Here is a 15,983-nt window from a genome sequence, read left to right on the forward strand (position 1 = left end):
CTCAGTGCAATTATGTTCACTACAGTTAATATTTTCCATAAACTACAGATGGTCTCTGAACTGGGCGATATTTGCAGATATCATATGCTAGTCCTATCAAATAATGCACAGAATTACCTTTCAAAGGAATAATAATAAAGCAGCTCATCTCACTATTCAGCAAGTGACACTACCCGGCGGGGAGTTTTCCATTAAATAGTACAATATGTTTTCACAAAGAGTAGGGAAGAAGGAAGGAAAAAAGAGTAAGATAGTGAATGTCATTACGGATGTTCATGAATAGTTCTGCTTTTCTCTCTTTCTGGGTACATAGTAGGACTGTACTTCTCTGCCCCCTTTGAAGTTAGGCATGACCATCTGGCTGACTTTGGCTAATGAAATGTGTGCAGAAGTGACTTACGTTACTCCTGAGTGAAAGCTTAAAGAGCCAGTGCACCATTTGCTATATTATCCTTTATTGCTGCTTCTGTGGAAGCAGGTGTCGAGATGGGTCCTGTCGGCATGGGTCCCTGATGACTCTGATGAGCAGAGGAACAGTGTGAGTGAAATCAAAGATTTGTGGGGTTAAGCCATTGAAGTTTGGGAGTTTTTGTTACTGCCACGTAACCTGTCCGTTCTGATGGATATCAGCAGTAAATTCTTCATGTAAACTCCTACCAAACAACTAATCAACCCCTTCAGTGTTAATGGGGCAGAGTTCTCAGATCAGTGAATGATGCCCCCCAAAGGGGATTCTCTTGGATGTGCACCTACCGGGTAGATCTGTCAGGGAGGCCAAGGTTGGGCTCCAGATGGACTGTAGAGGCTTTAGTAGGAAGCTACTAGAACACCCTTATTTTAACTACTCAGTTATAATAGATGCTTTGGATAAAAGTGAGAAACTTCAATATGATAAAGGGTAATATGATTTTATCCTTGTCAGTACTCAGCAATGAAGGCCCTAGAATATTATGAACCAGAGAATAAAAGAAAAAAAAAAGAAGGAAAACCAAGTCAATCGAATGCCACTTTAGTAGGTGGATTGTAGCCATCGAGTTAACGTCAAATTCATCCATCTCTCTCCTTACTATTCTCAACTCCCTTAACTAAGCCAATCTCATCACCTATTTTCACCTCAAAATTATACTCTTACACTTCAACTATGACTGCCATAGCTACCAGTTCCAGGGAAAGGGAGTACAGGGGGAAGAAGAGGCTCTTCCTTTATCATAGGGAAACTCAAGGTTTGCATCACTTCACCCCCATCTTTCCCTTCCCTCCGCTGCTGCCCACTCAGTCCCCTTCACCCCAAAGCCAGCTCTCTCTTGCAAGTGTGCTGTGATGGCTTTTCTTGCGTGGCTTCACTCACCTGCAATGCCCTTCACACTCCTTTTCCCCATTCAAATCTGACCACCTCTCAAGGCTCTGCTCCCACCTCCAGGAAGCTCTGGAGCCTCCCTCTCAACACCAGTCCTCACTGATATCCCTCTCTTCTGAATTCCTGTAGCAGTAACAGTAACAGTCCTTGGTACGTCATTTAGAGCTGAATTATGTAATGGGTGAGCCCGTCTTTTGTGCGTGTGGGTCCCGTCCCCCAATCACTACGTTGGCACAACTCAAGTCTTCTTTTCCTTCTCATCCCTTCTTTCTCTGTCTTATGTCTCTTCATAAACTCACCCCACACCATGAACTGAAACACAAAATGGAACAGACCTTCCTATTAAGCAAAAGAGCATGACAACTTGATGTAACAAAATAATTCAAATATTATCTTTACATATGATGATAACATGCCCTTTCAGAAAAGGTATGATCTATGTAAGATGACTATGACATGAGAGTTATTTTTCTGTTTAGAAGTTAGAAAAGGACAAACTACATATTTAGGATAAAATATCACAAAAGGACTTCATTTTTATCTTCTTGGTATTTAAGCGAAAGTATGGCTCTTTGAATCATTTAAAAAACACGTCAATTAAAAAGAAATTTCAGGGCTTCCCTGGTGGCACAGTGGTTGAGAATCCGCCTGCCAATGCAGGGGACATGCGTTCGAGCCCTGGTCCGGAAAGATCCCACATGCCACGGAGCAACTAAGCCCGTGTGCCACAACTACTGAGCCTGCGCTTTAGAGCCCGCGAGCCACAACTGCTGAAGCCTGCGTGCCTAGAGCCCATGCTCTGCAACAACAGAAGCCACCGCAATGAGAAGCCCGTGCACCGCAACAAAGAGTAACCCCTGCTTGCCACAGCTAGAGAAAAGCCCACGCACAGCAACTAAGACCCAACACAGCCAAAAATAAATAAATTTATTTTTTTAAAAAAAGAAATTTCAGGAACTTTCTACTGCTGTGTTGTGCTAAGCACAAATGTAGGCTCAATGCCTTTGATGCTTCTTTATACCCATATACACTCATAGAATCAGAAATGGTAATCAGCATGTGGTCAATTGTCAACAAGTTCTTGCTAACTGTTCGCCTTCCCTATAAAGCACTCTGATTTTTTTGACCAAGGCTTTTTGAACTTGAGCTCCGGCTTTCTTATGCTGTTTCACTTATGCTCTGTATCTATAACCACGTATTTTCGTCTTACGTAATTTGAATATATGTGTGTGTATTTAAAAGCCTTTTTGGAAAAACCAGGGAAATTTGAATACAGAGGACTGCATACTAGATGATATTTGTTACTTTTCTTAAATATGATAATGGCATATTTATTTTATTTATTTTTTAGAAGATACATTTTTTATTTTTAGAAGATACATACTATAGTACTTAGGTTTTATTTTTAGAAGATACATACTATAGTATTTAGGTTTTGAAGTATTATGATGTCTGCAGCTTATTTTCAAATGGTTCATCAAAAAATTATAGGTAGATATATAGGTAGATATAGGTAGATATATTTGCAAATATATTTGCAAATATATTTGCAAATATGGCAAAATATTAACAATTGTTGAATCCTGCAGATAGATAATTGGGTGATTAGTATTCTTTCAACTTTTCTGTACATTTGAAAATGTTAATAACTAAACAATTGATTTAAAAAAATTTATCATGAAGAAAAATCAGAAGCAGGAACATCAATATTCAGACCAATTAAAAGAGCCAGTGATGGGGCTTCTCTGGTGGCGCAGTGGTTGAGAGTCCGCCTGCCGATGCAGGGGACACGGGTTCGTGCCCCGGTCTGGGAGGAACCCACATGCCGCGGGGCAGCTAGGCCCGTGAGCCATGGCCGCTGAGCCTGCGCATCCAGAGCCTGTGCTCTGCAACGGGAGAGGCCACAACAGTGAGAGGCCCGCGTACTGCAAATAAAGAAAGAAAGAAAGAAAGAAAGAAGCCAGTGATGTTTACGTGTCTGCATGAGTGTATAATACTTCTATGTACCCATATACCCATAGAATCAGAAATGGTAATTAGCATGTGGTCTGTTGGTAAGCTTTACAGTGCTGTTATTTCAGAGCAATACTTTGATGCCCTCTAATAAAGAAATCTTACTATTTTCTTGACACATTTGGGGGAATAAAGGAGGAGAGGTTTAATTCTACAGCCAAATAAAGGCCTAATATACATGGTCATTTGACATTTCAAGAGATGGAAGTTAAAAATTACTATAAGACTTCAACTAGAAAAATAAATGAATAATTTTTAATCTAAAGATATTTTTAGAAAAAAGTACTACATTCAAAACTACTTGGGGGCTTCCCTGGTGGCGCAGTGGTTGAGAGTCCGCCTGCCGATACAAGGGACACGGTTCGTGCCCTGGTCCAGGAAGATCCCACATGCCGCGGGGCGGCTGGACCCGTGAGCCGTGGCCGCTGAGCCTGCGTGTCCGGAGCCTGTGCTTCGCAACGGGAGAGTCCACAATAGTGAGAGGCCCGCGTACTGCAAAAAAAAAAAAAAAAACTACTTGGATGTTATCCTCTATTTTTAAGGTAATATAAATGAAACTGTTTACATGTGATTGTGTCTGCCTGACCAGATTTTCTTGATGATGAAAACCATTCCTAGTTTTTTTGTTTTTTTGTTTTTTTTTTTGCGGTACGCGGGCCTCTCACTGTTGTGGCCTCTCCCGTTGCGAAGCACAGGCTCCGGACGCGCAGGCCCAGCGGCCATGGCTCATGGGCCCAGACGCTCCACAGCATGTGGGATCCTCCCGGACCGGGACACAAACCCGTGTCCCCTGCGTCGAACCCGTGTGCCCTGCATCGGCAGGCGTACTCTCAATCACTGTGCCACCAGGGAAGCCCGCATGTGTCTTTTTGAATTATGGTTTTCTCTGGGTATATGCCCAGTAGTGGAATTGCTGGGTCATATGGTAATTCAATTTTTAGTGTTTTAAGGAACCTTCATACTGTTCTCCATAGTGGCTGTAACAATTTACATTCCCACCAACAGTGCAAGAGGGTTCCCTTTTCTCCACACCCTCTCCAGCATTTTAACCGAGCATATCTTAACACAGCCTGCTTTCCTCTTCACTCTTAGTTCCTGGGTTCTGAGTCTAAATAAGAAACAGAATTAGCGCTTGGCTGCTGTTTAAAATAAAGATATAATTACATAAACGATTGTTCCATTCACTGTGCCATAGGACGTGTAAGGTCTGTCTTTCCTAAGCCTGAAAACCCAAAGGACAAAGATAATCCAGCAAGCCCGTCACACTGGCAGGAAACAAACTTTGCTCTTTGTCGGCATCATGTGGTCAATATGTATATTACGCTTCCACTCCTCTTGATGCCCAGCAAGATGATGTTTTCTACAACCGTTCAGAGAGGAGGCTTAAACTCACAGGACTCATTTTTTTCTATAAAGAAATTATGCTTTATGAAGGAACAATGTGTTAGTTATGCTTTTTGTTTCTGGATTCTTTATTCTTCAAACCAGTAATTGTATCCAGAAAAAGATTACAGAGATGGATCAGAAAATATTCAGTTTCTTAGTTTCAAGTTTGGGGATACTTTCCCTAAAGATCTACACTTCTGATGCACCCGCAAATAGTTCACATTAGCTTCTGACAATTGACTAATTAATGCCATTTAATGAATTCTGAGCACAAGGTGTTGTTTTAATTGATGTAAAAGCCCCGGACTGCTTAGAGACCTGGGTGTTAGGTACACTGGTCACCCACCTAAATGTAAGGCCTGATACAAGTCACTTATTGTTTAAAGAGCCTCTTCTGGAAAAATAATGGTGCTCGATTGAGGACTTTTTTTTTTTTAATTCATTTTGGCTGAACCGGGTCTCAATTGCGGCATGCGGGATCCTTGCTGCAGCACGCGGATCTTTTAGTTGCGGCACGCGTACTTCTTAGTTGCGGCATGCATGCGGGATCTAGTTCCCCCACCAGGGATCGAACCTGGGCCCCCTGCTCTGGGCGCGTGGAGTCTCACCCACTGGACCGCCAGAGAAGTCCCTCGATTGAGGACTTTTATGGTGAGAGTATTCAGCTAAAAAAATCCTATTAGTATTTCACTTCAGGTTGCATCACAAGATTTAGCACTTAATGTTAGTCTTATTTGATTTTCTAATTGTTTCATGAGTCCTAATCTTGTTTCTACAACTTGAATTTAAGTTACTTGATGGTAAGGATGATATCAGACTCTTCAGCCTGTGTACTTTTTACTTTATTTTTATATATTATCTGAAAGATTAATGTCAGCACTTAATAATTTATTGTTGATTAATTTTTAGCAAGTCAAAATAACAGTATGAATTTTTTTAAGTACTTACATTTACTAATAAATAATACTCATTAAGCACCACTAATGTACTAGCTACTATATTAACAACAACAAAATGTTTCAGACCTGGCGCAGAAGTCAGCCAGCTCTACACACTTAAGTCCACTGATTTTCTGTATTGCTCTGTGGTCCAGATTTATCAAGCAGAATGGAACACTTTTAGTATTGATTTGTAAGAATATGTTAGGCTTTTATTATCTAATACTGTTTTGCTTTGTGGCGTGTGATTTGCCCTTATAATTGTATCCATATAATGATAAATTGCATTGCACAAAATTCTATCATAAAGTCAGTTTCTAAACCCATAAACCCATACCCCAGAAGTTTCTGTTACTTGTTCTTAGTTAAGTTGTCCACTATCGTCAAACAGACTCTGCTGAGGTGGTCTCAAAATTAATCACTTTCCCCGCTTATTTTTTAGTAGGGAATATCTAACTATTCCTACGAACTTGAGGGTGTAACTTTTTTTCATTAAGTTTTGCTCTCAGATACAGATCTCACAGACACTCCAAGGTCAGAACTCTGATTTTCCTGTCATGATTCCTGATTTAGTACAATTCTGCTGGTTATTCTATTTGAAGGTGGTCAAATGGGCTTCAAGTTAAATTAAATCATGCAAATTAAATCATGCAGTGTAATCTCTCTCTCTACCTGCTTATCTGTCTATATGCTGGAGTCCCACTAATGCGCTTAAGGAGTTGGATTAAAGGCCAGGGTTTTCCTAGAAGATTATTCCTCGATAAATACTAACAATTTAATTTACTGTTGTAAAAAGAAGCCACTGATCTATAAGAATTCTATTCTTTTAAATATTTGCAAAATAACGTGGCCTTTGTTAAGCAAGGTTTTTCCTCTTAGGAGTAGGTTAACTTATATTCCAGTTTTTAGTTTATGGTGGGTAAGAGAGAAAAACAGTTAAGTATAATTCTGCTGTTTGCTTATAGCAGTATTGCTTGCTATTTTTAAAGTACTTACATTTACTAATGTAAGTAAATGGCACTGTGCCTTTGCCCATGCTATGCCTATTTCCTGGTATGCCCTTTTCCACATCACTTGTAATATTTTATTGTCCTTATTCATTTACTATTCAGCCCTTAAAGAACAATGGCTGTGTCTTTTATACATTCACTCATTTACTTATTCAGTGAAGATTTAGCTACCTGCCAGATCTGGGGAATACAGAAGTGATAAAAACAGACAAAAATCCCTGTCTTCATGGAACTTATATACAAATGATGTAATAAATGAGTAAAATATATTGTAGTGTACCTGGAGATAAGTGCTGAAGAAGGGAGATAGAGAGTGATGGTGAGGATGGGGTTGTGATTTTTAACAGGTGGTCAGAGAAGTTTTGACTAATGTGTCATGTGAGCAAAGACCTGAAGGAGGTGAGGGCAAATCATGTATGTAGATATCTGAGGATAAAGTGTTCCAGAAAGAGGGACTAGCAAGTGAAAAGGCACTAAGATGGGAGTATTCTGGATTATGCCTGGTTTGTAGAGAAGCCACATGAGGCCCATGTAACTGGAGTAGAGTGAGAGAGGGGAAAAGTAATCACATTCATCCTAGTATCCTAGGGCTTAGAACTGTGTCTGAAACATATTGGGAGTTAACATATCAATGAATATTTTGATGGCAATGTAAAAAAATGCCAATATGTCACAAAACGTGAATTGTACTAAATTCAATCCAGGTATTTTTAACAAAACTATTTTTTCTGCTTGCCTAGACTTTGGTTTTGCCATTGAGACAGATGTGACTTCTGGTAATTCAGATTTCAGGTCCCTTCAGGATGTTGTGTTGGAGTATTTCACAAAAACATCCACATCTTCTTTTTGCATTTCCTCTGTGAAAGTACTTATAAAGAACTGTAGCCTTTGGTGAATACAAACACTGGAAAATGCTGGCAAACAATGTTGGGTAGTACTCTAGTAACATAACATTCAGATCTCTTAGCAAAGGTAACAGCACTACTCAGCATCACTTAAAGAAGCTACCAGTTTAAGGACTTATTTTGCTTCTAGAACTTATTTTTCTAGAACTTATTTCTCAGAACATCACTCACAGAATCTGTATGAAGTAGCCTATGCATATAATCTTATTAATATTTATTTCATTTGCACTGTTATCAGCAGGCGCAACGAACACATGTGTAAAATGGCAACTCTGGAAGACTGATTAGATCTTGATTAGATTTTCTCCTGCCTGCTCCTTTCCCTGGCTCACTTTGGACTCCAGGTGTTAACAATATCCTGCTATTGCTTTTGACTTGTCAGTGGATCCCTTTGAATCAGTACCTTCTCTATGTTGATTGTCAAACTTGAATTCTGATTGTTTAAGCTTTTATTCTAATCCTAATATTTTCTCCTGTCTTCCTGATTTCTCAGCTGATTTTTTCTTGAGATTCAGAAAAACATATACAGTTTCCTACAGTTCCCAAGAAATGCTTGAATGGAAACACTGATTGTAAAAGCTCTCTTCCCTCTAAGTCATCAGATCCTGATAGTTTGGGTGTTTTAATTGAATCGTCAACAAATCAAACGTTCTCAGGCTTTAATGCTCTTCAGGCTCCTGTAACCAAGTTGGATTTACTATAGTGAGGAAGAACACATAAATGGAGAACAATGGGCTGTGTCAGTAAGGTGTTAAGAAGTAAACTATTATAGGATTTGGGCTTTGCTTGGTGACTTGAGGGAGAAATCTAAGGAATTGGGGATTTGCTCTTATTGGATGCTGTCAGGCAGCTGGGGCAATTTATGATTGGGCATCTCAGTCTCATCTATACAGAGGGAAGACTAGAATGAGAATAAAGCTATAATTTGTAAATAAGTAATAATCACTCATTGTGGCCAAGAGAAAGGGTATCTTGTGGTACTTTGTGGTTGGCAGAGTGATCTTTTTTTGTCTATGCTTAGGCAAACTTCTGAAGTGCTTTACTTTGTCTCATTTTATCATGGTCTCAGAGTGACCTTGTCTGAGGTTGGTATTTCATGAGATTATGTCTATCTAATAGGAGAATAATATGGCTTAGCTGTGAGTACTAGACCAGCTTCTGACTATCAGGAGCTCTTTCTTTCTTTCTTTCTTTCTTTTTGTTCTTAAATTTTTCATTCAGATATAATTTATATACAGAAAAGTACAAAATTTTTAAGTGAATTTTCATAAAGTGAACACACTTGTGCAACCAGAATTCAGCTCAAGAAAGAGAACATCGCCAACACCCAGAAGCCCCCTTTATGCACCCTTCAGATTACTAACCCCAAGACTACTCACTATCCTGACTTCTAACATCACAGATTCATTTTGCCTGACTTTGAGCTGTATATGAATGGAAATGTACAGAATTAGCTCTTTGTTGTCAGGTTTCCTGGGCTCTACATTATGTTTATGAGGTTCATTCATATGTTGTGTCTGATTGTAAATTAGTTCATTCTTGCTGCTGAATAGTATTCTGTTGTGTAAACACACTACAGTTTATTGTTATTACTGTTGATGGCTATTTGGGGTTTGGGGAGATCAGGAATAGTGCTGCTGTGAATGTTCTTATACGTGTCTTTGGATGAATGCATACATTACATGCTTGCTGGGTAGAAGTAGAATTGGTCACGTTTACCTTTAGTAAATAGTACCAAACATTTTCCCAAAGTGGTTGTATCAATTTACACTCCCACCAGCCATGAGATTTGTGCTTGCTCTATTCCCATGTTATTTATACTGTTGCAGAATACAGAAAAAGGTGAAAACTTCTAAATATATTCTACAGGTCTACTATTACCCTGACACAAAATTGAGAAAGGACAGAACAAAAAGGAAAACTGTCAGTCATCTTTAAATAGGGCTGTAGAGATACTAAAGAAAATATTAGCAAACTGAACTTAGAAATAATTAAAAAACAAACAAACAAAAAAGCAGGACCAAGACCACAGTGAGTTTATTCCAGGAATAGAAGTGTAATTCAACATTAGGAAATCTATTAACATAACACATTAAAATTTATATTAATTTATTAGTGTTTGTTAATATAATTCATTAAGTTCCTATTAATTATTAATATCATTGTTCATATAATTCATTGAAGTAGAAACTTTATTAATATTTCCTTTAAAAGATTAAAGTAGAAAAAACATAATCTCCAGGGCTGCCGAAAAAACTGTTGATAATACTTAATTCCCATTTCTAATAAAAATTCCACAGAGATATATAAATGTCCATGTACCTTCCCTTCAGTCTACTTTTCAGATTCATCATCTATCATTACACCATATGCAGGCTAATTTCTGACTAAAACAACTTACAACTTTGATTTTTCCCTTGTTTCTCTACTTATTAACTGTGCAGCCTTGGGCAAGTTACCTAACCACTCTGTGTTAATTTCCTGTCTCAACTGGAAATAACTGTACCTACCTTAAGCAGTAAGAATTAACTCCCTTAAACAGTAAGGGAATCAATAAGTTACTATTATCACTTTTTAATTACAAGACTTTGTTCATCAGCCATCCTTTGACTGGACCATGAGTGCCCTGAGAGCAGGGACTAACAGTGGTACATTTGGGATACTCAAGGAATGTTTGTTGAATCCTGATCCAAGGTTTCTCATCTTCCTGCCTTTTTTCTTTGTTCTCTCACCCTGTTTACCCCTTCTCCCCTGTCCACCTATCTAAAGCCTAACCCCAAACAGTGAATAACCATTCTTTAGAACACTTTCTTTGTACCATTCTGATGGTGCTTATTACAGTGTTTTGAGAACTAAATGAATATAATGTTGTTGTTGTTGTTTTTAACAACACTTAGGACATAATAACCACTCAGTAAAACTTAACTATTGACGGAAGAAATTTTCAGATATTGAGGTATGGGGAAGTCACTCTAGCTTATACGTTGATTTAGCTTGAACTTTATGCTATCTAGAACAGCCTGCCTTGTAGCCCATCAACATGCATTGTATATCTGCTCTAATCAATAAAGAAAAGAGTGCACTGTCCAGAAGTAAAGAACGTCCCTTCTGAAGACAGAGATAAAAGTCTCCCTTTCTGGGACATCAATGCTAGTACTCCTTTGATGATAAGGCTCCTTTCCTAGGTGCCAAAGCCATACTAACTTGCCGTGTACAAGCTAATCTGTTTTTTTGTTTGTTTGTTTGTTTTTAACTTTGAAGGAATGTACTCTTATCAGGTTTGATGTTCTTTCTTCTGAAAGAACATAAAATTGTGCTGATAAACCATGCTTCTCCAGAGTAGTTCCTCAGAGCTACCGAGAGGCTAACTCCTGGACTATAGTCCTCAGTTTGGCTCAAATAAAACTCTCCTCTATTCTTTTTAAATTTATTTATCTTTGGCTGCATTGGGTCTTTGTTTTGGTGTGCAGGCTTCTCATTGCGGTGGCTTCTTTTGTTGCGGAGCATGGGCTCGAGGCGCGTCGGCTTCAGTAGTTGTGGCGCAAGGGCTTAGTTGCTCCGTGGTATGTGGGATCTTCCCGGACCAGGGCTCGAACCCATGTCCCTGCATTGTTAGGCAGATTCTTAAGCACTGTGCCACCAGGGAAGTCCTCTCCTCTACTCCTATTACAGATTGGTTATTGACTATTTTCTTTGACACTATCACAATCACGTTATAGTTGCTGCAGTTTTCTGAGTTCGTCCAGGGCAGAACTATGTAGTACATTTTTGTTTTCACTTTTCAAGGTCTGCCAAAGCACAGTGGCAAAGGCTGAGCTGGGAAGAAGCACCGCGCTAAGGGCCCTGGGGTGTGGGTGGGGTCCCATAAAGTTCAGCGAGATGGGGGTCACGGACGCATGCAAAGCAAGACACGGATTGGACCAATCACACAATTTGGGCGCTGAAGGCCCCATCTCCCAAATTTCCATTCACTATTCAAGTTAGAACCAAACTCTCCAGCAACGGATGCAGGTATCCGAGGCCTATTTGGGGCGCTCGGGACACCTAACCTTGGAAGGCGGGCGCAGGCGGAACCTTCGTCCTCAGCTCCAAGTTTCCCACAACTCCGCTTCTATCGCTACACTACCAAATAGACGGCCTCCTTCCCCCACCCACGATGGCCCAGTATTTTCAACGAAACGATTAACAGACACCTCAACAACTGAGGACTGTTTCTCCAAGCAGCGTTCCCCCAGCGCGGTCGCATGCATCCCGCAACATAGCGGCGGTTCTCAAAGAAGGGCCACCCACGCTTCCCCCGCCCAGTGAGAAAGAGGCCGCCGGCCGTAGCTCCGGGCGCGTGCTCTGCCGCTGACACCGCCCCGCGCCCACGCCGCCCCGCCTCCTTCTCTCCAGGACATCCTGCTGTGCTGCTCGCAGAACCCCGCCGCGCTGCTGCAGGGACCTGACCTATTCGGAGCGCGCTGTTAGCCAGGGGTACCGGAAGAGGCCGGGCAGCGGGGGAGAGCTGCAGAGGGAGGCGGAGCCCGTCACGCACGCCCAGGGAGGGCAGGGGGAGAGAAGGAGGCACAGTTAAGCGAGGAGCGCGAGGAAGTGAGCTTGGGTCCGACTTGAGCTCTGGCTCAAGACCGAGACTGGTGGGCCAGGACCCCAAGCCGGCGTCACACCCCGTCTGAAGAAGACAGGCGGTCACATGGCTTCGCCATTCCTGCTTGCGGGAGCCACTACGGGCGACAGCGGCGGAGAGCTGAGCTCGGGGGACGACTCCGTGGATATGGAATCCCTCCAGAGCCCGGAGACCGAGGCGTCCAGGAGGCTGACAGAGCTGTTTGAGAAGGCTGCCGCGCACTTCCGAGGCCTGGTTCAAGGGGCCAGCAGGGAGCAGCTCTTGTACCTGTATGCCCGGTACAAGCAGGTAAAGTCGCAGGGAAGGGGTGGATGCGGGAGAGCGACCACAGGCCTTCTCTTTCCTCCAAAAAACAGATAGTAAACGTGCTTGATTAATGGTTAGGTGTAATGAAGTTTGTATGTGTATGTGTGTTGTTTTTCAATCATCTGCTAAGGATTAGCATCATTCTGGACATGGAAAGGACCTGTCTGCTATCCGAGGAGTGATATTTAGCTGACCCTGAATGACAGTTTTTCTGTGTCTTCTCTGACTTGCTTAGTGGCCTTGCACTTACGCTTTCACCAGCTTCAGAACATTTACAAAACAAGATTTATCGTTCACTCTTGCCAGAGGGTCGTTTGGAAGTAAACGTAGTAATGTTAAGAAAACATTTCTGAGAATAATATGATTGTAATAAAGAGGGTGATGCAATGCAAAGTAAAGTATTACTACTTTTATTATTGTGATTTTTTTTTTAACCCTAAATATCTTAGACTTATGTTTTGGCTGAATATGCTTGTGTTAGATACAGTTATGAAAATTTTAGAGCTAGAAAACACCAGATGAAATAATGCCCTTCTCTTAGGAATAAGGAAACCCGGAGAGAGTAGATAACTTGCCTAGGGTCATAGAGAACTAGAACGAGATTGTAGCTCCTGACTCTAAGGCTTCAAAGATTACCTGGAAGTATGGAAATAATAATAATAATGTCATATGAGACATCTTTAATTTATCCTCAAAGAGTAATTGGGTTAGAAAAATAATTGCTTTATCATAATCGACAAATACTTGTTCAGCATCTTTTATGGCAAAACACTTGGGTGTTATGCCTGTGGGGGATGCAGAGAAGCAAAAGCATCATGACACTTGCCATCAAGAGACTTATAAAGTTACTTGAGGTGTTTAGATTTAAACATGTGAAAAATCGCTCACGAGAGTTAAATAACAGTTCAGGAAAACTCCAGCTCTTTGGAACACTGGAAGGAATGAAGTTCTGGATAACAGCCCATTTTATGCCTCTTGGTATCTGTTTCCCCCTGTATTCTTTAAAAAAAAAAAGTTGTGGGGACCCTCTGTATTCTTAAACTGAATATACTAAGTAGAGATGAACCTTCTTTTGAAGATTCATGAATATCTGTTAAAGTGACCTGAGAGATATAGCTGGTAGGAACAAATGGTATAAATTATAGTGTTGAATGAAAATATGCTTGAATTGGCCTCAGAATTTGTTTTCATGCAGAAGTCCTGGATATCTGTTTTCTCTTTGGTCATTTATCCTGTCCTAATAACATTAAAATGAGACTTTCAGTTATTTAACAAGAATTTATTGAGCATTGCGCTTGGACCAGTGACATGGCTGACTGATGATTCTCTGAGCAGTATAAGACTAATTTTCTCCAAATTTCCTAAAAACATTGTTTTTCTTTCTATGACATATATTTATTGATATTAGCATCATCATTATTAAATATCTGATATTCGAGTCATCAGTGAACTATAGTCACCTGTCAGCTGGCAACCATCTGTCTCAAATATACTTCATCCAGATAGTCTGGAAGAGGCATGTGTTCCTCACCCTCTTGACATTAGTGTGGTTAGAGATATTCTGTTTCTGGAAATAAAATTCCTCGTTATTGGAGAATGATTATTAGAGAATTAGAGAATAAGATTATGCTTACTTAGATATGTTAGGGCACACAGTGTTTATCAATCTCTTCTAAATATCTTGTTTTTATCAGAATTCTGTGGCAGTATTAAAAATAGCATCTTTGATAGAATAACAAAGTTGAAAGTCCAGTATAATTCCTGTATGGTGGATCAGAATTTCTCATAAAATAATTACATTTCTCATAAAATCAACCTTTATCATAAAATAATTACATTTTCTTTTCCAAATAGCACTCTATTTTGTCAGCAGGAAGAGGCTGAAAATAAGCTGAGATGTGAACCTTACTTAATAGAAGGCACCTGCCTTCTATTAAGGCAGACAGTAAAGAGATTTGCAAATTGTAAAACACTGTCACTTTTCTCACTAAATTTTTTTTGCTTTAAAATATATCAGGCAGAGCCCTAACATAACATAATAGCTCTTTTAGTCTTGGATAAGCCTATGACTGCACAATTATCTTTTAGTGAAGTTTCAGAAAGATCACACCAATTAACAGGGTTTTTTTGGTCCTCCATGCATTAGCCTGCACTCTCCCAGCAAAAGATAACTAATTGACACCTGTGAAACTAGAGGACAATGAAAATTTGAAGCTCCTGTTGAGGAACCTTCAGCATTAGCACAGGTGGGGATACTCAGCATGTCCTCCTACTTTAACCTGGGTACACTTGATTCACTGGCATTTACCATTGTCAAACTTTGTTGAAATACTCTGTTTCAGGGGCACTGATATATCATACATATATCAGAGAGAACAGAGTTTAGATGATGCTCTGTTAAAGTGCTGCATTTCATAACTGTTTCATAGCTTAGGATTCATCATCCCTGATTTGGAAACTGTTACTTACGATGTCCTAAAATCCTGTAGTTTTATTTTCCCAGTCTTTGTGGATCCAGAACTATTCTTTGAATTTGGGAATACAAAAGCTTCTGTATCAGTGAGGATACTGGGTCAGCTGCTGAACTTTTATTTTCATCTCACATAATGGTCTGGAGGTAGGTGATCTAGGGCTGATAGGGTGCTTCTGTTTCATGTGATCATCCAGGGGCTTAGTCTTTGTCTGTCTTGTAGTTCAGCCATCCCTCAAGGCAGCAGTTCTCAAACTATGGTCCCCTGATAATCCCTCAGACTTTCACAGAATATAAAGTCAAAACTATTTTCATAATAATACCAAGACACTACAGGCATACCTCAGAGATATCAAGGGTTCAGTTGTAGACCACTGCAATAAAGCAAATAGCACAATAAAGTGAGTCACGCGAATGTTTTGATTTCCCAATGCATATAAAAGTTATGTTTATACTATACTGTAGTCCATTAAGTGTGCAAAAGTGTTATGTCTAAAAAATGTATATACCTCAATTAAAAAATACTTTATTGCTAAAAAATGCTAACCATCATCTGAGCCTTCAGTGACTCATAATCTTTTCGCTAGTGGAGGGTTTGAAATACTGGGAGAATTAGCAAAATGTAACCCAGGGACATGAAGTGAGCAAATGCTATTGGAAGAATGGTGCCGATAGACTTGCTTGATACAGGGTGTCCACAAACCTTTAATTTGTGAAAAACGCAGTGTCTGCAAAGCACAATGAAGCAAAGTGCAGTAAAACGAGATATGCTTGTATTTGCCTTTTTTCTGTGCTGTCATGGCAGATAAAACTGCTGATGTGTTAGCATGAATCAAGGCAGTGGCAGCAGACTGTACTGGTAGTTATTTTTTTTAACCACTATGTACTCTGAGTTAAAAAAAAAAAAAGGCCAGTTTCACTTTAAAATGTCTTTGATGAAGCAGTGAAAATTATTGATTTTTATTCAGTAT

The 15,983-nt window shown here is 40.0% G+C and overlaps 1 protein-coding gene across 16 annotated transcripts in view; it reads left to right on the forward strand.

Annotated features, from left to right (window-relative positions):
- The first annotated feature begins 11,794 nt into the window (after nt 1-11,794).
- The window catches only part of ACBD6 (acyl-CoA binding domain containing 6), a 245,080-nt gene continuing 240,891 nt past the window's right edge, over nt 11,795-15,983 (forward strand). For 2 of the 16 annotated variants that reach the window (XM_049700449.1, XM_033428208.2), the window contains exon 1: nt 11,802-12,524. In XM_049700449.1, the coding sequence (XP_049556406.1) occupies nt 12,303-12,524 (222 nt within the window). In that variant the 5' untranslated portion in view covers nt 11,802-12,302. Of the gene's footprint in view, nt 12,525-15,983 lie in introns of all 16 variants that reach the window. The other 14 variants (XM_049700476.1, XM_033428209.2, XR_004483306.2 and 11 more) reach the window with 12 other exon arrangements.

This window comes from Orcinus orca, chromosome 1 (assembly GCF_937001465.1).
Source record: "Orcinus orca chromosome 1, mOrcOrc1.1, whole genome shotgun sequence".
NCBI lineage: Eukaryota > Metazoa > Chordata > Mammalia > Artiodactyla > Delphinidae > Orcinus > Orcinus orca.